General features: G+C 39.4%; 1 protein-coding gene across 1 annotated transcript in view; it reads right to left on the minus strand.

The window, feature by feature from the left end:
• The window catches only part of LOC116317348 (voltage-dependent T-type calcium channel subunit alpha-1I-like), a 186,518-nt gene that overhangs the window by 94,595 nt on the left and 65,554 nt on the right, over positions 1-26,369 (minus strand). Inside the window, exons 6-8 of the mRNA XM_039613171.1 lie at positions 15,868-16,027; positions 4,430-4,769; positions 2,970-3,062 (exon numbers count right to left, since the gene is read on the minus strand). Of these exons, the coding sequence (XP_039469105.1) occupies positions 2,970-3,062; positions 4,430-4,769; positions 15,868-16,027 (593 nt within the window). The remainder of the gene's footprint in view (positions 1-2,969; positions 3,063-4,429; positions 4,770-15,867; positions 16,028-26,369) is intronic.

Consider the following 26,369-nt stretch of genomic DNA (forward strand, 5'->3'; position numbering starts at 1 on the left):
AGACCCCGGCCTGATGGTGGAATTGAACGCAGGACCTTCTTGCTGTGCGGCAACAGTGCTAACCACCGTGCCACCGTGCTGCCACCGTGCTGCTATTATAGGCCTTTACCTTACAATATAAAGCACCTTGAGTCGACTGTTGTTTGAAAGTTGACAGCCACAGGCACATTAGCAGGTTGACGTGGTATAAAATATTCATATGTTACATCACTAATGCACTAATACTACAGTTTTAAGTCCCTGTCAAGTGAAAGTGACAATTATTACACTTTACATGTCAGCCTAATGAAAACTGATAGTTAAGAATAACATGCAAAATAGCAGCACAACTTCCAATGGGAAGAAAAAAAACCCAAAATTAAGACATTAATTAATTTACAAATTGCAAAATAAGAGTCTGGATTCAACTCAAGATAGCTCCTTAGTTGCAGGTTTGCTTCTAAATAGATGCTGCTTAGAATAATAACAACTAAGAGAAAACCCATATGTTAGACTCAGATACAAATCAGAGTCTAATATACAAATACAAGTTTTCACATCCTTTGTACACTCTTACTGCTTCCATTAAGAGTCAAGCTGCAGCCAGGAGCTGCTAAACAAATCAACTTGATTGGTTAATCATTAGAAAGTGTGACCACCTCTAGAAGAGCAGAAGTCTGGACTATTCAGGGGTGTTTTAACATAATGCACAATGTTTTCAAGATATACCAGCAAATTTACCACAAGGTACGAAATGCAAAACAGCCATTAGAGCGCCATCTCAGACTCTGCAAGCCTAGATTAGAATACTAAATGTTAAAGTTTATGACAGCACAGCTTAGGTTTGCAAAGCTGCATCTGAACAAATTACAAGACTAATTGAATCATTTCATTTAGACAGACAAAATCAGTGTAGATGATTTGGGCTTCTTTTGCAACCATGAACTCCTCTGTACACCAAAGCATTCCGAAGTCAATTTGAAGCCATCTGCTTGACAGCTTAAGCTTTGCTGACATTGGGTCATGCAACAGGACAATGATCCCAAGAACAGCAGCAAATCTACAACAGAATGGCTGAAAAAAAGAATCAAGGTGTTGCAGTGGTCCAGTCAAAGTCTAGAGTTTAACAGAGCTGTGAACAAATGAATGCCTGCAAACCACAACGTTTTCAGAAAAGTGGGCCAAATTCCCCCCACGGCGACCCGAGAGACTGCTGAAGTCATACAGAAAACAACTGCTTCATAATAAAGGTGGTTCTACACGCCACTAAATCAGGGGGTAATTTTTCACGGGACTGCATGTATCAATGATATATGCTTATGTTGCTTAAGAGCTCACTGCAGTATTTTTTCTAGATATTCTATTTAGTGTTTTCACTAAACTTCCTATTTCTGAGCTGAGCTGTGCAGTTTGTCATGTTAATTTGCACTGGTGAGGGACAGACAGACATGTCATATCACACACTGTTAAACCTGATACTGTGATCTCTTTCAGTACGTGAGCGCTGAGGGATTCACTCTAATTATCTGGATTTTACCTAAGATCAAAGAGAGACACCAACATGTGGTTGCTTCCGCTCGCCCGTCCTCCAATCCTCTCTCTGATTTCATGCTGCCATTCTAGTCCATCCAGTCCTGCTCTCCCTGTCACCGATCCATCCACCCTGTTCCCATCCTTCCTTCACTTCCTCCCCCCTTGCTCTCTTAAGCTTGCTCGCAGTCCTCCTCACTTTCCACACCTCATCTCCATCTGTCTAACAACCCCCAGCTCTCATCCACCCACCGCCCCTTCTCTCACATTTCATCATCTACTAACCCTTACTCCAGCCTTTGGTTATTTCCTTCCTTCCTTTCATCCTCCTTCCACTCTTCATCAGTTATATATATATTATTTTTTTGAAAAGGCAACCATTACATCACAAATTGGATGTAGTGAGGCAATTTTCGGCTGTGTGTGTTTCTACATAAATGAGAATGAGTGGAGTGACCGATACATGAATATTGCCCAGTATACACGTCAGTGAGAAAGAGGAGAGCGAATGAAAGCAGCAGGTGAGTATTAGAAGGGAGCCGGGAGGTGGTAGAGATTAAAAAAAAAAGAAAAAGAAAGGGTAGTCGCAAGCAGGTTAAAGAAAAGAGTGATACCAGAAGGGAATGAGTAAGGAAAGATGGATGAAGTAGAGAAGGGTAGTGGGAGAATAAACTGAGAGTTATGGACTGATCTATGACAGGACAAGGTAAGAAACACAGGGTGCAGCTTGAAGAGATTGGCAGATTTAAGGAGATAGAAGGATGTAGAAAGTAATCTTAAAATAAATTAAGAGGTAAAGAATGAAAGGAGCATTGGCTCGAAGAGGAAACTAGAAAAGAGGAAAAGCTTCTGTCTGAATCTGAAGGCAGGCAATTAAAAGTATAATAAAAAGAAAAGACAGCCCCTGGGTTGGGGAAGTAGTCGGGACTGGCAGTCACGCTGCATTATAACACTTTCAAATACTCACACACACACACGCACACACATGCACACACACATGCAAGACAGGCTAAAAAGAAATATATTGCACAAAACATGCACCAATGCTCACACACAAAAAGCATGAATATACTCCCAGTGCGGCACACATACACAGAGGGAAACAAAAGGATTGAAATTAAAAAGTACTTTATCAGAAAAAATGATGGATTCTTCAGCTCAGCTTTCAACTGTGTCACTGTCAGCTCTGTGTGTGTGTGTGTGTGTGTGTGTGTGTGTGTGTGTGTGTGTGTGTGTGTGTGTGTGTGTGTGTGTGTGTCATATAAAAAGAAGGAAGGTATCTCAACACTGTCATATATCACACTCACAAAAATCAAATACATCAGCAATTAACCTCAATAAGTACATTTTAAGCAAGTTTCCTTAAAGCAAATGCTGAAGCAACTGAGCACTGGTCATTGTCTAACGTGTCCACATTTACTCTGTTGTTGTAAATACGAGTAAAGCCATGTCTTACTTACAATTATAAGCAGGATGAAGTAGATAAAGTTATAGAATGAATGAGCATCCATCACGTAGTACATGATCTCCACCCAGCCCTCCAGAGTGATCACCTACAAACAGAAAGACATTTGACATTATCTGTTATTTAGTTTGTTATTATTGAATGGAAACTGGAAACAAGAACAAGCATCTGGCTTGTCTCTATCTGAAGGTATCAGTTTTATTTATATAGCACCAAATTACAACAATAGTTAACTCAATGTGCTTTATATTGTGTGAAAAGACCCAACAATAATACAAAGAAAACAGAGAAAACCCCACCAATCACATGACCCCTTTCAGCAAGCACTTTGGCAACAGTAGAAAGAAAAGATCCTTTTTAACAGGTAGAAACAGAGGTGGCCGCTTTGACAAGGTGGCCCCGCCACCTACTGTGACAGGTTGGGGTGTCACAATCCTTCACAAATGCTCACAAACGTATAGACAGTATGCTCTAAACGAAACATGATTACTGTAAATGTTAAACGGGTTATCCTGTGGACGGATCCTTGCTGGAAGTAGTAAGGAGCCTCCTTGATAGGCAGAGTGAAGCGTCCACTAGTTACCCACAAGCCAAACAACCCAACCCATAACTCTCTGTAAAATGGAGACAATGTGTTTTTTTCAACTTAATATTAATCTATTTTAATATAGTTTAAACGTGTTGATTCAAGTGCTGATTAGGTGTTGTTATGTTTGGACAGAGCCATGCAAGCTTCCCCGTTTCCAGTCTTTGTACTAAGCTGGGAAAGAGAGTGAGTTTTTAAGAAAAAGCACACAGACTTTTTTCACGAGTTTTTATTTGTAAAAAGTAAAGTAGATTAAATTGAATTCACATTACTCCTGCTCAGCTATAGATGTAACCAAGAAAACAATGGCAGGGAGGTAACTGGTATCAGCTCTTTCACAGCCATCAATACGTTTCAGTGTGTTGATGTAATACTCTGAATGTCTTCTTGGTTATTTTTGCTGCAGTTGTTTCTGAACAGTATATAAGTAGTTTCCATTATTTTCATTTATATCCATTCATATTTATATGCATTACAATCGTTGCATCCTCCCCTGCTTAGCCAAACCAATTGTTGCAGGGGTCCATCCCAGCTGTGACGCAGTTGGAGGCAGGATGGCAGGAGGCCAATCATCAGTTACCTAAATACCTAAACCCACACATTTTTGAACCTGTGGGAGAAGCTGGAGAACCTTCACTGACATGCAAAGTCCACATATAAACCCCCACCCAGCCTGAGATTTTGGTGAGGCAACATTGCTAAACACTCCAACACACTGCCACCTGGATATGTATCCCTTTTATTATTTAACAGCATCAGATATCATGAATTATAAAAATGACAGAGGATGAATCATCACACAGTTAAAAAGTGTTTTAATTACTCAATTTGCTTGTACAGCCTCAGGTTAAAAAAAACAACAAACCCACCTGAAAGATGACAATCCAGGCAAAGGCAATGTTGTCAAAGTTGATGGCTCCTTTGTGGGGGTTGCTGTACCCAGTATGACACCTGGTGTAGTACTGGTTCCAGTTCACACAGAGCCCTGCTACACTGACGCTGCCGTTGGCCAGGGGCTCGGGGCTGAGACCGATAGACTGGCGATACAGGATGTCATCTTTGTCCAGGCAGCATGTCTTGCCTCCTTCTCGGCGGGCCGGCACATCGGAGCAAGACATGATGCCATTGTCAACAGGAAGGGAGCAGATAAAAGGACGCTCGTCATCCTCATCAGCCATGTAGTAAGGCCGAGGGAGACTGATTCCACTACTGCTGGAAGAGTCGAGGAAGGAGACGATGATTACAACAGTGTCCTAAAAACAAACATTTCCTTGTACAACGTAATGTTAAAAATGACAAGTACACTTTAAAATGGGTCAAAAAAAGAGGGGAAAAGATAAAAACTGAAGAAAATACAGATGAAAGACAATCTGAAACCAGTCTTAAATATTTATGAATCCAATGGTGAAAAAATTTGCTTGTCAGAGTCAAAGACTAAGAAGAAGGCAAAGCATTGGTACACTTAAAGCAGTGAGTGTATTTTGTTGCTAGCTTTAAACATCCAGTCATAGTAAAATCAGCATAAAATGTGTGAATTGTAGACAGGAATAGTGTATTTCATCAACAAAGTCTCACAATTAAACCAGGCAGAACAGAAGTCATATTAAATGGGTGAAAGAGAATTTTGCAACATTTTGAGGTATTTTTTTAATGAAGATATCTAACAAATGATCAGATAAGAAGACAAAATCCTCTCGAAACTTGCCATTCTCATCCATCTGCTTCTTTACAAGTATAGTGGCATCCAAAGAGATGCACACGAGCCTAGATCAAAGCTTCATGTGTAATGGTGCATTTTAAGTTTGTTATATGAGTGCTCACAAGTGGAGAGATGAGTGGATGAAAGGACAGAGATAGAGAGAGATGATTATGTGTGTAACAGTAAAACTGAAAGAAATGCACCACAAGCAGACGCACGCACACAGACACAGAGGCAGGGTGGTAGTGATGGAGACATTTTAACCCTGACACATCTAGCTGACAGTCTGCAGTCTCACTCTGTTTGACAGCCGTTGTCTGTCCGCGGCGCACCGTTTCCATGTGACGAACATTTTTCTTGATGTAAGATTGATCATGTACTGACTACAAAGGCAGCCCGAGAACAAGCCGTCACACTCGCTGTTCAGTCCAGCAATCTGCGTGTTTCTCACACTGAATGTGAAATTTTCCTTTTGGATTTTTTCTTTTCTTGTTTCACAAACTACAGAAACACAAACATATTGGAGGCTTTAAAGTTGTCTATGCAAACAGAATTTTAACAATGTGTTCAAAGCCTGACTCAAACCTGTTAAAACATTTCACAGCAGTGTGATTTATAGTGCTTTTTGCTAAAAAAAATCTTTTGACTGACAAGTTTACTTCCTCTTTCATTTGTGTCACCTTCTAAAGCGTGACTTTTACAGTGTTAAAATCCATTTTTGTCACGGAGTATGATGGGATTTTGAAATGTAGTGCAAATACTTTTTAAAAATAGAAGAAACCCAATAGTGGAGCGTTTACACATACGTAAGAAGCGTAAGAGATTGCTGGTTCGATGTCAGGAGGAAGTACAAATCCCCCGGTGGTTGCATCAGGAAGGGCATCAGGCTTAAAAAGCTAGCAAATCAAAACTGTGGAACAACCTACTGCGGCAACCCCTTGTGAAGGGAGCAGCTGAAAGTACCTTTTAAAAGGAAGAAACTAGAATCACCATTGTGGTTTTGGTGCTTCGCAAACATGCATGACTGTCTACACATAAAAAATATGCCTTAGTTTCATCACTGTATTGTTTTATCCTGTTGAACATTTGTGTGGAACTGTGTCCTTGACTTGACATTAAAATCGAATCAGTTTTCCTTTGACTTCAAGTGCAAAATCTTAAGAAATTCTTTCAGAGTTCCTGATTTAGCGAGACAGCCAGACAAGCAAAAAACAAAAAGCGCCGCCATAGGTGTGACAAAAGTCTTTGGGAAAACATTTATCTCAGCCAGCCCAAGGATTATGTCAGTGACCAGTGTTGGATGTAATCTAACAAAGCACCGTACCAGCTTTATTTATAAACATAACATAAAACCAGGGTTCACAAAGTTCACAAAATAAAATAAAATAAAATAAAATAAAATAAAATAAAATAAAATAAAACAAAACAAAATAAAATAAAATAAAATAAAATAAAATAAAATAAAATAAAATAAAACAAAATAAAATAAAATAAAATAACTAAATAAAATAAAATAAAACATGTTAAAAAAAGTTGAGTCAACCCCTTAAAGAGTGCCAAAGGCTTCAGTGAATAAATACCTTTTAGGGAGAGTTTTAAACTCAGAAAGAGAAGAGGCCTGCCTAACGTGCAAGAGCAGATCATTCCACAACTTTGGAACAGCTACAGCAAAAGCACGATTACCTCTAAATTTATACTTAGTTTGTGGTACCTTCTGTTAGCTGCCGATTGGCGGACCTAAGGGAACGGGCAGGTGTATATGGTTGTAGTAGCTCCGAGAGATCAGGGGGTGGGGGTGGGGGGGTTGCAGGCCATTAAGAGATTTTAAAAAAATATATAAGAACTTAAAAAAACCCACGGTAATCAGATTACAATTTTGAGTACCACAGTCACATTTATCACATTACAGTTTCAATTATGCCATTCACTGCATTACTATGGTTTCTTTCAAGCTTGCATTAAACGTGCCTCTAGCTATGATCAGCAAACTTCACTTAACTTCAAACATCTCTTCAGGCTAACACAGAACTAGTAGCAAAGAACCCAGAGAGGGATCTGTGAGGGCTTATAACCTGAATGTTATTTATATGTCTATGTTACAGAGTAATGCAAAAGTAAACTGATGGCTAGTGTAACATATTACTTTCTTCTGGGAGTAATATATTAATATTTGTGTGACCTCAATACTCTTAATAACTCTGTGTTATATGAAGGAAAGATACAAAGTACTAGACAGTGCCTGCATGTGATGTGGGGACAGCATGTTGTTAGTGGTACCAAACATAAAGTCCACAAACAGCTACTGTCACAAAAAGGACCTAACCAGACCAAACTGTAGCCATGTTTCGAACACCTTCCATGTGCTGAACATGTTATTCACTATCTAGCCTGCAAACCGACATCAGCAGCACATTTGTTCCTCAGTTAATTCTAATTTGGTAGCTCATCCAGCAGGGTGCATGACAAGATGAAGAAGATGCAGAAAAGAAGACGTTAGATAAGCAGACTTTAAAAGAAAAGCTAATGCGGTTTGTTGTTCTAAGTCTGGCACTCGTGTTATGCAGCAGGCTGCTGTCTGGTTCAGCGTGACCGTCTGCTCTGCCTGTTATAGAACGCTGATGCTACTCCTCAATTTATGACTTGATTAGCTGCGTCAAAGAAAGGTCTGTGTTTAATGAAACCAAGAAAATGTAAGACACACGATATAAAAGCAGTTAACAAAGGAATGAAGCTGAAATGATGAAAAGAGAAGACAATAAACCAAACATGAGGAGGAAGAGAGTAAATGTGATCGTCTTGGCAATATTAGGAAAATGAAAAGATAGAGGCTGAAAAAAAGAGCGAAGCTGTGGGTGATTTTATTTCAGTGTGAGGTAGGGTTGCTATTTAGAAGGCAGACCAGAGAACGACACACTGGTTAGCAATTACAATTGACCTGGTATTTATGATGACTCAATAGAAGCAGCATAGTAACTACCCTCTGTCTAACACACTCTGTGTATTCGTAGGTCTTTGTATTGCTTCCACTGACTCTGTCCCTGCGTACTGCAGGCTCAACGGAAGCTATTAACAAGCCAAAAAACTTGATCTGAAACAGCAGGTTTACAACATAACACTGGATATTTTTGACCAGTTTTTCTTCCACGTGCACTGATTCTAGTTGAAACAGGTATTTTTAACCCACATGTCTGAAGCTAAGACAGTAGCCCTGGTAGGTATTAACCACGTATGCCCTTCCACTGAACTTTGTGTGTTTTAAGCTAAACTTTGTTTCAGTTTAGCTTTAGTTTACTGTAGAGTCTCTGGTTTACCAGCACAGGTTCATAAAATTCTGTTAGCATGCTCCTAAGCAAATATCAGATCATCAGTAGATATTAACCACCTCATATTGTCTGGGATCATAATGCAATAAATGTGTACCCAATATCGTGTTATCAACGATATAGTGACACCATGCATTTACGCTTTGTACTGCACACAACAGGACAAGCCCAGGAATGTTTGAGTCATCTATCAGAACGATTGATTTGTCAGTGGATAGCAAATATTGTGTTATTTCTGCTGAATTCTCTGTTATGTTGTGTGCTCCTCACATAACTTAAAATGATGATGACTAGATTTCCAAAAAGAAAAACTAGCACACTAGTTTCACATGAAACCAGCATTGATACAGTGTCTTTTGTCCTGTCTTATTTCCCTCATCCCCAAATGGTCAGAGGAGACGACTGCCCCTCCCTGAGTCTGGAGGTTTCTTACTATTGAAAGGAAGTTTTTCCTTCCCACTGTTGCCAAGTGCTTGCTCAAAGGGGGTCGTTTGATTGTAGGGTATTTATCTTACAATATAAAGCACCCTGAGGCTAGTGCTATTGTGATTTGCCATTATATAAATAAAACTGATTTGAAGTATCTCACTGACTCTCTCTGGACATCTCACTCCAGTGACATTAGTTTCTAGGGGTATTTCCATGCTCCTGTTCCTCTTAGGGTTGTAAATGTGCAGTGTATTGTCTGCACAAATGAGCATGTGTTTCCAGATATACCCCTGTGTTGTTCATCCTTTTCACGGTCCTTACCGGAGGTCTGAGAACAACAAGTAAATATGAGAAAAATGTGACAGACAGCCAACCATCCACAAGTCCCAACCTCTGTGCACGACTGAGCCAACATCCACTGACAGCAGATATCACAGCCTAGCTCATTATCAGTTTGGACATCAGCTGTGTGTTCCTGTATACCGAGGTGATTATGTTCGTCACCAGAGAGTGTCAGACAGACAGCAGTCATTTCACAGCTGAAGAGATGTTGGACTCCTGACAGCAGAGGCACCAGCTAAAGCAGCTGTTTCATACCTCTTGCTCTTGTTTCTGGAAACCTGGCAGTGTGAATTACAACCGTCACACACTGTTTACATCAGCTCTTTGACAAGAAAGGGGGGAAAAAGAGTACTTGTGCGAATGTTTTACCAAAATTGGATGACATTATTGAGATTTACTCAGGAAGATCAGGGCATCCCATGATTACATCCCCTCTCCATTTCATCTCAGAATTGGTTACTATGGTGATGACCTACCCCAAAGCCTCTCATCAGATCATTATTTTCTTTCCGGGCTTGTAAGTGCGAACTGTCGTCCAGCCCACTCTGTGCAGCCAAACTGGCCCAATCAAATGCTTGGCCTCAGATCTGATCTCCCCAGGCATTTCCTTACCGCTAACAGAATCCCAGTTATTGTCTGAGCTCTGTGTTTGCACAGTGGTATTAGCTGTACTCTTAATCATAGACATGGTTAGGAACAAACAACACCTGTTTAGCTTTAAGCTTCTATTCTGATTTGCTATTTCCTACCAGGGAAAGTGAACTGTCATAATTTATGACTAATTAAGAAGTGCCGAGTATTAAAAATCTCTTAATTTTGCTGTGAAAAATACAAGTGAGCAAATAATGAATAAAAGCCAGCTGTTATTAGGTAATTTTTTTAACTTTTGGGCCACTTTATTTCTTTTCTATACAAGAGTTCCTAGACAGTATTAATATTAGGAGGAAATATTTAAATCACAAAAATATCATGACAACTTCAAAAGTGAACAAAAATGACCTAATTCATTTCAATTAATTAAGTATAATTGCAGTTCACAACAACAGTCAGCTCAAGGTGTCCTGGATCTAGGAACCCAGTGTTTGTGTTTCCTGGTTTTTGCATTTCCTGTCATTTAGTGTTTTTCATTTCATGTTTTTCATCTTTAGTATTTTTTGATTTCTGGTCTTTAGGTTTTGTTACTGTGCCTTGTGTTCCATGTGTCACGTCCAGTCAGTTATGTTCTCATGTCTGTTCTTCCCCAGTTTTGGTGTCAAGTCCGCGTCTTAATCTGTGTCTCATGTTTCCTGTTTTATTTTGGTAGATCCTCGTCTTGTGTATAGTGTGTTCAGTTTTGCTTCCTCCCTCAGAGTACACACACCTATGGTATCAATTTCAAAATCCTTGGTCACCTTGTTCTTGAGCAGGGGTGCCCAATCCCAGTCCTTGAGAGCTACTGCCCTGCAGCTTTTAGATGTGTCCTTGTTCCAGCACACCTGAATCAAATGAATGGCTCGTTATCAGGCCTTTGCCAGACTTGATGGCATGGCGAATTGGTAATCCAACTATTTGATTCAGCTGTGTTGGAGTAGGGATGCATCTAAAAGCTGCAGGACAGTAGCTCTCGAGGACTGGGATTGGGCACCCCTGTTCTTGAGTTATTGCATTCGGAAGATTTTCAGAAAACTTGAACTCTGACCTTGACCTTAAAGTCAAGGTCACTGAGTTTCAAACTTGTGCAAGAATTTGAATTCAATTTGAATCTTCTAAGTTGCCTTGTTCACTAATTATTGCATTGAAGAATTTCAGAAAACATGACCTCTGACCTTGAGGTTGAGGTCAGTGAGATTCAAAGTCATTCAATATTTTTAGTAACTTCACCTATGATATCCATTTGAAGCTCCTACATCGCTTCATTTTCTAGTATCACATTAATTACCAACTTAGATCTTCATGCCTCCCGCCCGTCAGGTGAGGGAGTAAAAGTACAGGCAATCCTGGCAGTCTGTCACTCATCAAGAGGTTTTTGGTGCAGCTCTTTCTTTGCAATCATTTTCAGTTAGCAACCTCCAGGAATCACTACCAACCAATCACGGAATACACATTTTTCCCTAGTAACCGGTGTTTATATCATTTCCAATGGACAAAACTCGTATGACATCAAGTAAAATACCTGAGTCGCAACATAACTAAGGCATGGTTTAGGGTTGCTGGATTAAAGCTATTAAATAAAACAAAAATTAGATTTTAACTCCAATCTTAAAAGTAGAGACGGTGTCTGACTCCTGAAGCCAAACTGGGAGCTAGTTCCAAAGGAAAGGAGCCCAATAGCTGAAGCCTCTGCCTCCCATTCTGCTTTTATAATTCCATCATTGTATAGTTGGGGTTCACTTGAAGTCATGGATATACTTTGAATTCCAAACAATAACCTTTAATTTATAATGGAATAACTTTAGTATGAATTAATTCATTGAGGAAACAACTGCCTACATCCTTAGGCACAATTAACTGATTTTAAATACACAGTTGCTTAGTACTTTACAGCTAATTTTACACAATATTCCAATGTATTTAAGAATAATCTTTGGCAATATTGAGCCAAAAAAGCAAAACGTTGTTATTGAGGTTCTCACAACTAGAAAATGTATGAAAGTTAAAGGATATTCTTTACTAGTATTAGTAGTATCAATTATTTAAAATAACAACAACTACCAAAAACAAAAGTAATTTAAATATACAGTACTTTTTACTGACAATAGCCTAGGTTACCATGTGTTGTAAGACTGCTGTTTGACCTTCACATCAGATAACCAGAACAAACTGCCCTGGTGCCCAGCTCCCTCACATGTAAATGCACTCTGTACCACTGTGATGTAGTCCAGTGACTTAAACAGAGGGTCCTGAATGTTTGGAACAAATGCTATGGCACCACAGCCAGTTGTTCTCAGATGTGGCTGTGGCATTAAAATGGAGAGGATGCTTGCTCCATGCATTTGCATGTCTTAAACCTAACTCTGATCTCTTTTTAAATCCACCCAAATGGAAAGTGTAAAAGAAAAATCAAATCAAGCCTGCATGTGAGGCTCAAGAAATTACATTAAACAGACAAATGATTAAAATGATTAAACTATTAAACATTTTTGCATGAGAACTGTGAATGCGCTGAATTTAAGAACTTTAATCAGGACAAGCTTTTACAAATCACCAAACTTTTTTGGGGGGTAGAAGCTGAAGGTTGCTGACATATGAGTGACAGCTGGTGTTTCTGCTGCTCTGCACAAACACATACATTACACAGTCTAATGCCCAGAAATACAGAAAAACAAGTAGTACTCCATGAGCAGAGAATGAGCCTAAATCAACTGCAAAGCATTTGCACTTCACTAAAGCAACATGACAAGAGTAATTGAATTTCTGATACCTCCAACAAAAATAAACACCCCACAGCCATTGGGACACAGAACAGTAGTCCTGAAAAGTATATACGAAAAATACAATAAACTGTGCTATACTATTAAACTATACAGGTAATAGAGGTTAACTAAACAACAGCAAAAGGATAAAGGCACAGTCCGCCTAAAGCTTAGACCTTTTCTGAAATTCAGATACATTATTCTGTACAGCTAGGAAGTGTGTGCATGTATCAGTTCTTAGTTTTTTATTTGTTTTCTTCTTGCACCCTTTCTAATATGTGTTTGGATTTTTAAAAAGAAGAGAAATGAGCATATGAATAAGGGTGAGAAGAGCAGGGGGGGATTTGTCACAACATACACAGTCAGTTTGTTCATATATTTGCAATCAATGTATTTACCAGCTTGCTCTCACATTCACGATTTCAGATTCATAACTTTATTAGAATTATACTGCTTCATCTCCTTTGAGATTTCTGCTGGTTAAAGGCCAAAACTTGGACTTGGTCATTCTGAAGTTCAGTTACAGTCAGTCATTTGCTATCCAACATCTTGAATACAGGGAGTGCAGAATTATTAGGCAAATGAGTATTTTGTCAACATCATCCTCTTCATGCATGTTGTCTTACTCCAAGCTGTATAGGCTCGAAAGCCTACTACCAATTAAGCATATTAGGTGATGTGCATCTCTGTAATGAGAAGGGGTGTGGTCTAATGACATCAACACCCTATATCAGGTGTGCATAATTATTAGGCAACTTCCTTTCCTTTGGCAAAATGGGTCAAAAGAAGGACTTGACAGGCTCAGAAAAGTCAAAAATAGTGAGATATCTTGCAGAGGGATGCAGCAGTCTTAAAATTGCAAAGCTTCTGAAGCGTGATCATCGAACAATCAAGCGTTTCATTCAAAATAGTCAACAGGGTCGCAAGAAGCGTGTGGAAAAACCAAGGCGCAAAATAACTGCCCATGAACTGAGAAAAGTCAAGCTGCAGCTGCCAAGATGCCACTTGCCACCAGTTTGGCCATATTTCAGAGCTGCAACATCACTGGAGTGCCCAAAAGCACAAGGTGTGCAATACTCAGAGACATGGCCAAGGTAAGAAAGGCTGAAAGACGACCACCACTGAACAAGACACACAAGCTGAAATGTCAAGACTGGGCCAAGAAATATCTCAAGACTGATTTTTCTAAGGTTTTATGGACTGATGAAATGAGAGTGAGTCTTGATGGGCCAGATGGATGGGCCCGTGGCTGGATTGGTAAAGGGCAGAGAGCTCCAGTCCGACTCAGACGCCAGCAAGGTGGAGGTGGAGTACTGGTTTGGGCTGGTATCATCAAAGATGAGCTTGTGGGGCCTTTTCGGGTTGAGGATGGAGTCAAGCTCAACTCCCAGTCCTACTGCCAGTTTCTGGAAGACACCTTCTTCAAGCAGTGGTACAGGAAGAAGTCTGCATCCTTCAAGAAAACATGATTTTCATGCAGGACAATGCTCCATCACACGCGTCGTCCAAGTACTCCACAGCGTGGCTGGCAAGAAAGGGTATAAAAGAAGAAAACTAATGACATGGCCTCCTTGTTCACCTGATCTGAACCCCATTGAGAACCTGTGGTCCATCATCAAATGTGAGATTTACAAGGAGGGAAAACAGTACACCTCTCTGAACAGTGTCTGGGAGGCTGTGGTTGCTGCTGCACGCAATGTTGATGGTGAACAGATCAAAACACTGACAGAATCCATGGATGGCAGGCTTTTGAGTGTCCTTGCAAAGAAAGGTGGCTATATTGGTCGCTGATTTGTTTTGTTTTTGAATGTCAGAAATGTATATTTGTGAATGTGGAGATGTTATATTGGTTTCACTGGTAAAATAAATAATTGAAATGGGTATATATTTGTTTTTGTTAAGTTGCCTAATAATTATGCACAGTAATAGTCACCTGCACACACAGATATCCCCCTAAAATAGCTAAAACTAAAAACAAACTAAAAACTACTTCCAAAAACATTCAGCTTTGATATTAATGAGTTTTTTGGGTTCATTGAGAACATGGTTGTTGTTCAATAATAAGATTATTCCTCAAAAATACAACTTGCCTAATAATTCTGCACTCCCTGTATACACGCAGTGTCGAGCAACGGTGGAGACGGAATTTCAAGCAGTACAACATTTTGCGGCAACCACAAAATGTGAGACATTTATTGTTTTTATGTTCAGTCTCAACTGTTACGAAGTTGATGTGCAGTTAATAAGTGCAATAAATATTTGTATGGGAAAAGAAAATCGTGAGAGAATCGTGATCTCAATTCTAAGCAAAAAAATCGTGATTCTCATTTTATGCAAAATCGTGCAGCCCTACTGCAATCTACTGACATCTAGTGGTAAGATTTTAGACACTGTAACTTTAACTATATTGTACTTTAACGCTTTATTTTGAAGTGCAACTTATTTGCTAAGAATTACTGCTCATGACAGATGTCATAACCATTTCCTTCAGCATTTTCTAGTATAACTCAGATTAAAGTTGAAACCTAAACATGTTTAAGCTACAGTACCTGGAATTTCTCGATCCTACGTCTCTGCAGTTTATTGCAGAAACGCTGATACAATCTTGATGACTTGGCAGAAAATGGGTTAGAGAGAAGGGTTGCAGCGAAGAAGAGTGTCAGCTTTTTAATTAAGTGGCAGATTTGATTATGAGGTAATGATATTTGCTTTGTGCAAATTTTAGTTTGCCATCAGCCTCATTATATTAGCACTTGAGAGACGGGGCCAGAGGGAGGCTTAATCTCACACTATGGAAATATGAGTGAATTGAATAGATGATGTAATTAATCTTCTAGAGTCACACAGAGGGAGGGCAGGTAATGAGAGGAGAGGTGACAAACCTCTTTACACATACAGACACTGACACACATATACATTGCGGGTACAGTGTGTATTTTGATTCATGTGCTATTCAAGAAGTTACATCATTGACACTATTACCGTAATAAAGAAACACACACAGAGGTGACAGTGTGTAGACATCAGACTCACACACACCCTGTCAGAGAGATTAATGTTGAAGAAGACAGAATGTGCATTACATGGTCTCACACTCTTTTCCACAGTAGGCGGTGACTCACAGTGTGAAGTTCTCCTCGGGGTAGCAGCGGTTTCTCAGCAGCCCCGCCCACAGCTGCACTCCTATGATGCCGAAGATGAAGAAGACAAAAAAGCAGAGGAGAAGGACGTTACCCAGCATGGGCAGCGTGTCGAGCAGCAGGTTCACCAGGATGCGCATGCCTGGAGAGAGACAGACAAACACTTCTGTGATGACACATCCCACATAGCTCTACGGCTGACTTTACTTCATGATCTAAACGGAGCAATGGAGTTCCCATGCACTTGCTACGAAGCTTTATATGAAAATTGTGTACAGGTAAAGAACAGCACACAAGAGGAAAGAGGAAGCATAATTTACTCATTTTATATTTCCAGCATGAAGAGAATAAATACCTATAAGTAATTACACACCAGCAGGAGAGCACCGAATCACAGCTGACTTACTTCATATACAGTAATAAGCAGACCTTAATTAGTGAACTGTTGTCAGCTGAACAGCAGTAATATTAGCACTACAAAGCATCAGGAGCTTGGAAGCTTCCGGGCTTGTAATATACTGACAGAAACAAAAACAAGAGAAACAAAAGCATCGATGCAGTTCTGTTATTGATTTACTAATAATGACTTTACTCTTGCTCCAAATCCGTATTTAACTTAAATGAAACAGTAAAAACAAAAACCCCCCACAAAACAACCTTTTTGTTCACAGTCAAGAGATTGTCTTCTCCAACCTTCATTGGCTGCTCATTTTTAGTCCAGTCCTTGTGTCTGACCACCTTTAGTGCAACTCAGGGCATGAACGCATGTTGTTTCTATTCACAATAGACAACTTAGCAAAAAAGTCCATGCAAATTGTATCCTTAACCACCTTTATTTTTGGCAGCTTGTTGTAAAACCACATCATTTGTTTCTATGTTTTCAGCTGACCTGTAAAAAAATGCCAAAGACAACACACGTTGACATAAAATAGTATTTTTGTACTAACAACCAAGTAACCAACAAATTGATTCGCAAACGAAGTAACCTGCAAACTTGCCACATGTAAACATTGTACTGTGTCTTTAAAAATTTAAGGACACTGGACAAGTACTGTTATCCTTCTGTCACAATTAACCTCTTTTCCATTGAGTCCAACCTGCCTGCAGTCTCTCCTTCACCTCTCTTGCACACTTTGTTTATTGCTTGGCTGATCACAGGTATTTAAACTCAAGCACAACTTCACCACCTCTGCTCCTTGCAGCTTCATTGTTACACCTATCTCCCTCTCATTCACACTCATTTATTCTGTCTTGTCTCTACTGACTTTCATTCGTCTTCTCTCCAGAGCATACCTCCACCTCTCCAGGCTCTCTTCCACCTGCCCCCTACTCCCACAACAAAATGTCATCTGCAAACATCATACCCACGGAGACTCCTGCCTGACTTGATATGCCAACCTGTCCATCACCAACGCAAACAAGAAGGGGCTCAGAGCCGATCCCTGATGTAATCCCACCCCTACCGTGACCTCATCTGTCACCTCACACCTCAGCTCTGTCTTGTTGTTCTTGTGTATTTCCCACCACCCTCACATACTTCTCTGCCACTCATGTCTTCCTCGTGTAGTACCACAGCTCCAAAAACACAGTGCAGCTCCTTCTGACGGTCTCTATATTTCTCCATTAACACTCTCAAAGCAAACATCTGTAGTGCTACAATGCCATACTGCTGCTCACTGATCATCATCTCTCTTCTTCACCTGGTGTCAACAAGCTTCAACAACTCTTTTCCTCTCAGCTTCGGTGTATGGCTCATCAGCTTTATCCCTCTGCACATCAGCCTTGTTCTTAAAAACTGGTATCAGTACACTTCTTCTCCATTCCTCAGGCATCCTCTCACGCTCCCAGCTTGTGTTAAACACTCTTGTCAATAAGTCGACTCCCCTCTCTCCTGGATATCTCCATGCCTCCACAGGTATGTGACTTAAAGAAATTACAAGATACAGTATCTTGCATAAGAGAGTTCAGGCGATCATACCAAATATTGACTTTCATGCTTGTTAGAATTACACACACCCTTACTTTAACCCAAATCCCAATAAATCACTGATTACAGAAATCAAGGTGTTAGCACCGTACTGTATGACTGAAGCATTTTAGGAAGCACAGCAACAGTGTGGGAATGAAAAGGTTGGTGAGAACTAATCAAACAGTTTTTGTATTTTACTGTAATGTTTCATTCTAACAGAGATCTCCAACTTCCTGGAAAAAGATCTAACGATGGCAGCTTAAAGTGTCATTCAGTTACCAAAAACTTGTTAACTTTGTTATATTTTGAACCAAAACTAAGCTCTTTACAAGAGGCTGCACTGCTGACTGTGATAATTCTGTGTTCTGCTTTAAAATTGGATGAGCAACAAACCCCTATGCTCCACTGGTATATGGAAGACGTGCACAAACACACAAAAATATTTGGATCTGTATAATTAGTGCACACAGACTCCAAATCCTCGTCTCACCTATCGGTTTCCCTCTCTTAAAACATTCTCTGCCACCCCTCCCATTCTTTAGTTCATGCAGAAATTTACACAACCATTTCTATATAAGCCGTCGTATTATCATAATTAGCTAATCAATCACTAATCTCCTCACTAATTGTAATCCCACAGCCAATTACTTTGGTTCTAAACACTTGGGGAAACTAAACTATTGGTTAAATTCTATCTGTAAAATAGATTGAAGATTGATACAACATTTAACTGATTAGTCAGGGGGAAGCCCATCCATAGATCCTCTTCCAGGGGTCTCACTACATAACGTAATAAAAAAGATGTCTTACTTGATGAACGCAGACATTGGAGGCGTGCAGCTGTACACAAGCAGAAGACTTGGAAACTTGACCCATGTATTTACAGTAAAAGTGATATTTCCATTTAAAATAAAGCTGTGTTTTGAATCTGATGTATATTTTCTGTCTGAGCATGAAAGAATCTCCCCTATTGGTGATGGATACAAAGTTGGATTTTTTTTTTATCTTCTTGTATAAAATCTTCTTTAGAGCTGCAGGAAGTGGTAAGTCACACATGGAAAATATTCATTTCTCATGAGAATTTAAATCCCCCTTTTAACGGGTGAGATTTTAGTTTTGGTGGGAAAATATATATATCATCTCCTTCTGTGCTCATCCTTTGGGTTCAAACACAACACATGACCTTTGGTGAACAACTGTCTGGGCTGAGTTTGCTTTTTTGATGTCAATAATTGATGATTTGTGGGTACTGAATTCTTAAAAAATTCAAGCACTCTCCTCTCAACCAGACAATAAGGTGTCCAATAAGACGTTTCTTTTTTAAAAATGTGTTTACTTTGGCCTTTGTAATTAATGACTTTAGCTACCCTTGAAAAATGCTATTTAAATGAAGTTACTTAAAGTACATTTCACCTGCAGTCAAACTAAAATCAGAGAACCTGACTTTCTTTGAGCAAGTTGAAACAGACGTCCCATTTCAGATTGATTAAGTCTGTTTGAAGTTGCTAGAAGCTTAAAACACTGCAATATGAAGTCAGGCACCCTAATGTGAATATATTAACATTTAAAACAGTTAACTAATTAAAAGGAAAAGAGGAGAATGTGTCACATGTACAACGAGACAATCAAAATAACAACAATTCAAAATAGTGGACTTGTTCTAGTCACACAAGTTTTGACTACACTGAAGGACCAGTGTTTCCTTCATAGTTTTAAAGATTTGAATCAAATAGAATGTAAATGAAAAGGGAACAACATAGAATACCCTGATGGCCGTTACCCTGGCAGCTAATACAATGTCTCCCAGAGGGGTTGAGGGTAATGTAGTAAACAGGACCAGTCCTTTAAGCTGTGACCAGTGGGAACCCGACATGGATAATTTCCATTAGCGCCATTAAGTGACTCCTCTGTTCAGTTCTCACATCGTCCCCCGAGAGTGTCTGCAATTGCTTAGTTACTATGTGGCTGAAAGTATGTGTACACAAGTGTTTAGTGGCTTTGTGTTGGTTGCACTTTTGTGTCATTTCATGTACTACCTGCACAACATATGCATTTACTGGTGTGTCTGCACTCATAAAGCCAACAATGTGGAGCGAAGAGCTTTCTGGTAAATAGTCTTTATTCAAAGCACAGAACTGCATCTTTATCATCCAACAAATAAAAATGAGTCAAATAACTGGCTTTTGGCAGCCGATGCTGGCACTGTTACAACCTGGCCTTCTCACTCTTTGGATAGTGTTGCTGGTACTTGACAAAATAACTTGATGCTTTAATGTTAATGTTGACAATTATGCTGCCAATACTTGACGGAGCATTAATATATCTATTCAATCTACTGGAAAAAATGCTGTGCTTTCAACATCTTACAAAATTCTTTATAAAAAAGGGAACTGAAAAACGTAATAAAGAGTCAGGGAAAGGCTGAAATTATGCTGGAAGCATTTATGTGTGGTAACAAATATATTAACTTGCTGATGTTAGTTAAAGTCTATGTGTACAAGGACCATGCACATTTGTGCCAATTAGAAGAAAACACAAAGTTCCCCTGAGGCTGATAGAAATTCCCCTTTGTAAGTAATATGAGTTCCCCCATATTGGTTGTAGCTATGAAAAGTAGTAGATCTAACATAAGGAGCTTGGAAACAAAAGCGTCTAGACTTCTTTAAGTTTCCTTGAAGGCGTTTCACCTCTCATCTGAGAAGCTTCTTAATTTCTAAGAGCAATTGGTGGAGAGTCCCAGATTTAAGCCCTATGGGAGTGTCCCCAAGAGGGTCAAGGACCCCCTATTGATCCTCTACCCAATCACACGAGCCAAGGTGTGAAAATGGGTGTAGGTCTCAATCAGCCAAGGTTTTGGGTGAACCCACTGTGAAACCTGGCCCCACCCTATCATGTGATTTACTGAGGTGAAATTGCCCAGGATGTGAGTGGGCGTCTGGGAAGGGATCTCAACACTGGCTTATAGATGGCAGACAGTTGGTGTCGTAAACCACCGCCTCTGTTCAAAGATGGTTGCTCACAGTGGACATAGATGGCTTCTTTCACTCCTCTTTCAAACCATCTGTCCTCTCTGTCCAAAAATGTGAACATTAGTGTCCTCGAAGGAGTGACCTTTGTCCTTTAGATGCAGATGGATTGCTGAGTCCTGTATGGTCGACGTGGCTCTTCTATGTTGTGCCATGTGTTTATGAAGTGGCTGTTTGGTCTCACCGATGTAGAGGTCTGGGCATTCCTCGCTGCACTGTACAGCGTACACTATGTTGTTAAGTTTGTATTTGGGAGTTTTGTCTTTGGGATGAACCAGTTTTTGTCTGAGAGAAGGAAAGTTAAAGAAATTCAGACGCTTTTCTTTCCAGCTCCCTAGACTACGATGACCTTGGTGACTGAGAACCTTCACAGACACACATCTATCCTTGCACATATAATCAAAAGTTAATATAAAATGTTTAGCCACAGGAAAACTAGTAATATATATTCTAACTTCTGATTTGCTGGATAGTCTGGATAGCAACCAGCTCCCAAAGTCGCCCGCTGTCCACTGACCACTTCTTGTCTTGTCTAATAACAAATAGAGCTCTGAAGTCAAATGTGGATTATTAAACATTAGGGCTCTCTAAGTCCCTGTTAGTAAATGATGGGAGGATGAATATGTTAGTTGACATGAATCAGGTCATACTAATTGTCACAATCCTCGAAGCACAGGTTGAGGAGGAGGAGTGGTAGCAATCTTTTACTCCAACCTATAAATCAACCAGACCGAGACACAGTGTCAGTTCATTTGAACGTCTGACTCTTGGGCTTGGAAATGGAAACTGGAAAACTCCCAAAACAGTTTTATTTGTCTGTTTTCTGTTAAAAGTGAGTTTTTACTTCCCACTGTCACCGAGTATTTGCTCATAGAGGGCCATCTGATTTATGGGGTTTTCTCTCTACTTGTAGGGTCTTTACCTTACAAGATAAAGATCCTTGAGGTGACTTGTTGTGATTTGGTGCTATATAAATTAAACTGAACTGACCTGAACTGAACTGATATTGAATTGAATTAAAGTGAAGTACATCTGTCCACTACAGAAAATATTTTTTCAAGAGAGTCCATCTGTTCGTGGGTACTGTGCTGATAGCGAACATTTACTTCCAACTTTTGCTTCTCCTGCCTGTAATTTTACTTCTGTTAGCCAATCACAGACTCTTGCTAGTGTTTATGTACCATCAACAAGAACAGCCCCAAGTTAGCAACTGAAACATTTGAGCTTTCCATATAGACGCTACTCCTTTCACGATTCAGCTTCAGGTTAAAAAAAGACTCATCTTTAGTTTAGTAAATACTGCATGTGATAAGAAGTCTGATTTTCTTGGGCTTTAATTTAACTCAATTCAATCAAGAAAAAAAAATGTTACTGGGTTAAGTATAATAAAAATTGAGATTTTTTACACCTTTATAAACAGAAATTATTATTTCCCCCAAAATGAAATTATTATAATTTATAAATGATTATACATTTTGACCCATCCAAACACAGACATAAGCCATGTTATTGTGCAGGTTTCAGACTGAGATATTGGGATATTATTTACCTCCCAGTTTGCTCACCTACTAATTCTACCTGCCAACAGTATTATAGCATTACATAACTGAACTGTCAATGTGAATATATGAGCCAAGTTTCGTGGCCATCCATTTAATACTTATTGAGATGATTCAGACTAATTAACTAAACCTAATGATCGGAGCCCTTAAAACAAGCAGAAACAACTCTTTTTCTACATAAAAATCTAAACACTCCTGCTAATTACATTATTTTCTTACTTGGCTAAAAGAAATGTAGACTTTGTAGAAAAAAATTTTACATTGTAATTTTTGAAAACGAGTGGGCTGGCAATGTTGTTTCTTCTCTTTGTCTATGTAATCACCTCCCTTTTCTCATCTTATCTTCCCCTCTCCAGGTGATTGTCTTCCACGTCCCTTGCCTCCTTTTTATCTCTATTCTTCCAGCGACTCCCTCCATCGCTCGCACTTCCTCAGCTGTATCTATCATCGTAATAGCCTGCTCATCTGAGTCCCCCCTCATCTCTCCTCTCATCATCCCTCTCTTCCTCTCGTCCATCTTCGCCTATCCTTTATGGAGCTGGATAATCCCCTCTTCCCTCCTTCATTTATCTCTCTCGCTGCCTTTTTTGTCCTCTCCTCTCACCTGCCTTTCTTTCTTTCCCATCCTTGCTTAACCCAGATGCAGTGTTCTTATTGAAACGGTGGCCAATAAACCACAAGAAGAGCATCAATCTGATGTGAGGGGATTTATTTTTCTGACATCCTCTGCATTGTATAAAGTGTCACGTGACTTTTCTATACCGCCTCTTTTCTTTTTTGTGTCCAAACTAGACATTTCACCATGAAAGAACCAATTTGCTTTTTTTGTTTTTATTTTATTTTATTTTTGTTTTGTTTTGTTTTTGGAGTGACAGAGAGGAAGAAGCTCAGTGAACAGAAAAGTCCCCTCTGCTCACAGAAATGTCAGATTACAGCTGCAAACATGGTTTAGACTTCAGTGACTCATCACTGTTTGTGTTCCCTGCCAACAGAGAGCTGTACAGCAAAAAACATATTCATGGCAAAATTAAGTCCACCCTGCACAAACAGACTGCTAGCCATTAAGGGATGCAATGAAAGTTCAGAACACAAACTTTGGTAAACCAAAACTTCAAGCTTGGAACATTATGTGTCATTTTTAGACATTTAATTTGTTGGGCAGAAGTGCAAAGTTGACAAAATGTATCTATTTTGTTTTATATTACAGTAAAGAGGTAAAACTTTTAGTATGGGCATGAAACAACAAGTTCTTGCACATAAAAAGTGTATTTTTAGTGTCAGTGACTCATAACATCATAACATCCACCATGTCTATAAATCTAAAAAAATTGAGATAGAACTGACAAAGACTTTGGCTGTGGTTAATATTTTAAAAGGAAAACAAAAAGTAATGTGGATTGATGGATGGAAGAAAAAGTGACATGTATGAAGAAGCTTCATCGCATGACTGTGCACAGCCGGCGCAGACACCGACGTTGATTAAAAAGAAGAATCATAGTGTTCTGACACACGTCTGAGTCATTTCTGGTAGAATACAGTGTTCTCTGAGTTGACGTCTCTGTTGGAAGAACAACACTGTTGTCAGCAGCTCGCAAAACTCTTAAAAAATTGCCTGCTGGGACTGTGCTTTGGGTAAGGCTTGTTTAGGTCAGGAACAACTTGATTGTAGGTCGGGGAACGTGGTTTAGTTTATAATTTACAATTTTGCAAAGGTCAGGGACTTTCATTTTCAGGACTTCAATAATAAGAATATAATTATAGTCAGGAAATCATCATTTTGTTGTTAGTGAGCTAACATTAGTTATGGGCTCATGAGTACAGTATTTTTGACGACGTACGGCAAAGGCCAACCAAGTGAGGTAGTTTGCGTTAGAGACCCACCGTCTAAGAGTGCATCCTGAAATTATTTTTCTTATTAACTATTCTTTGATCCCTTTTTAGCAACCTCTATGTTAGATTTATGGTTGTTTTGTTTTCTTATTTTTCATTTCCATTTCCTGTTCATCTTCATTCTATTTGGAATAGCCTTATTCAGTCTTTTTCTAAGAAAAGTCAACATCCATCCATCCATCTATGTCTCGGGACTAAAGTCAACATAAAATTTGGAAAATATGGAAGATGCCAAAAGCAGGGTCATTAAAATTAAGCCATGACCTCAACATCTTCTAATTCCAACATGGTGAGAAAGATGTAACACACATAAATAACAGTAGTTGTGATTATGTTGTTCCTGCTGTGAAACATTTTTAAAAGAGATCACAGTTTTTTCTAGGTCTGTCAACGTTAACGCGTTAACGTGGATTCATCCGTCGTCACGATTAACGCAATTCTAATTTTTAACGCAATTAACCCATCTGGAGCGCAGAATTGACAAACTTTGTACAAGCTGCCCGAAATGCATTGACAGTGACATTTCAGGGATTTTGAGTCATTCTGTGCTTCAGATGGGTTAATTGTGTTGAAAATTTTAATCGCATTAATCGTGACGATGCATTAATCCACGTTAAAGCGCTAACATTGACAGCCTTAGTTTTTTCACTGACATTTCTGTCATGAAACAGAAATGTCATTTCATGACCTACATCAGTAGGTTGTCCTTGTGACTGCTGGGTCATCCATAATGTCCAGGTGATCTTAGCCTTAATTAGATTCACTTACCCTTACATTGGCAAGCACACTACGCAGACACGCAAAGGTGGTTATCGTGCAATCCCGGGGTTTTTCAATGCTTCCAAAGACATGCAAGGACAAGAACTACTTCTGCTTTTGGAGAAAGGGAGGTATAAATGATGGAAAAGAATGAACAGAAGGATGCAAGAAGAGCGGAAGGAGCAGGAGGAAGGGGAATGACTGAGGTTTGAGACGGGCTCTCGCTCTGCTGACTGAGGAGGAGGAAACTGACTGAACATTGTGATAAAGGAAGAGCTAAGAGCAGAAACATGACAGAGAGATCACAGAGAAAAGAAGATAAAAAGAAAATAATGGGATATTTAAGAACTCCTTTTTACCTCAAGTGATATAGTAAGACAGACAAAAGGACAGAGAGAGAGGGAGAAGGATAGAGAAAGACATCAAACAACTATAGTCATAACTAAAAATGAGTGGCAATGACTTATTCATGTTCATGTATATTAGGTGACAAATATAGAAATCAACATACATTCTCTGTAACAAACCAAGATGGTTACACCTGCTTTTACTAAAGAAAAAAACAAATTGCATGGTTTGTGTTGCAGATTTATGAGCAGTGGGAGGTTTAGCAATTACAAAGGAAGCAGAACAACATTAACTTCAAGCACCAGCATATCTGACTTAGAGAGTACTCATAGCTTCTGAAAATGATTGCCTGCTAGGCACAATTTAGACACAGAAGCAACCGGCAGCAAACTGATTACTCTCATCAAGAAGGACTAAGCAGCACTTTTGGAGTCAAAGTGACAAGGTTAGCTAAGTCAAAATACTTCAGTGATGTCTTGTGATTTCCTGACGGGTTGGGTTGCTGAGGACTTTGACTGGGAGGGGGATTAGCACAGCTGAGTGTGGATGAAATCACTTTTTAGGATTTTAAATAGCCATGCACACTTAGTGTCCTCAGGAATCTAGTTCCATACAGGATGAAAGCACATACAGGAAGATATTATTACGCTGTCCAATAGCAAAACAAAGATGAAACATGACCCCACCCTCCTTTTGAAATCGTCTCTTCTATTTCATTGCTTTATGCAGTTGTCCAAATCTGTTTCAAAATGCACGACACATCTTCTCAAAGGCCTTACAGCAAGGCCTGGCTGCGTAGACAACAGGTAAACGATCCAAATGGCACAGTTATAGCCAAGACAATGAGGCGTTTGGCTGGTTTGTGTTGTATATATGGGGCCACAGTTGCAGATTTGTTGCTCTCATGTAACTCATTTGCTCCAGAATGAA

Source organism: Oreochromis aureus, linkage group 6, assembly GCF_013358895.1.
Source record: "Oreochromis aureus strain Israel breed Guangdong linkage group 6, ZZ_aureus, whole genome shotgun sequence".
Classification (NCBI taxonomy): Eukaryota; Metazoa; Chordata; class Actinopteri; order Cichliformes; family Cichlidae; genus Oreochromis; species Oreochromis aureus.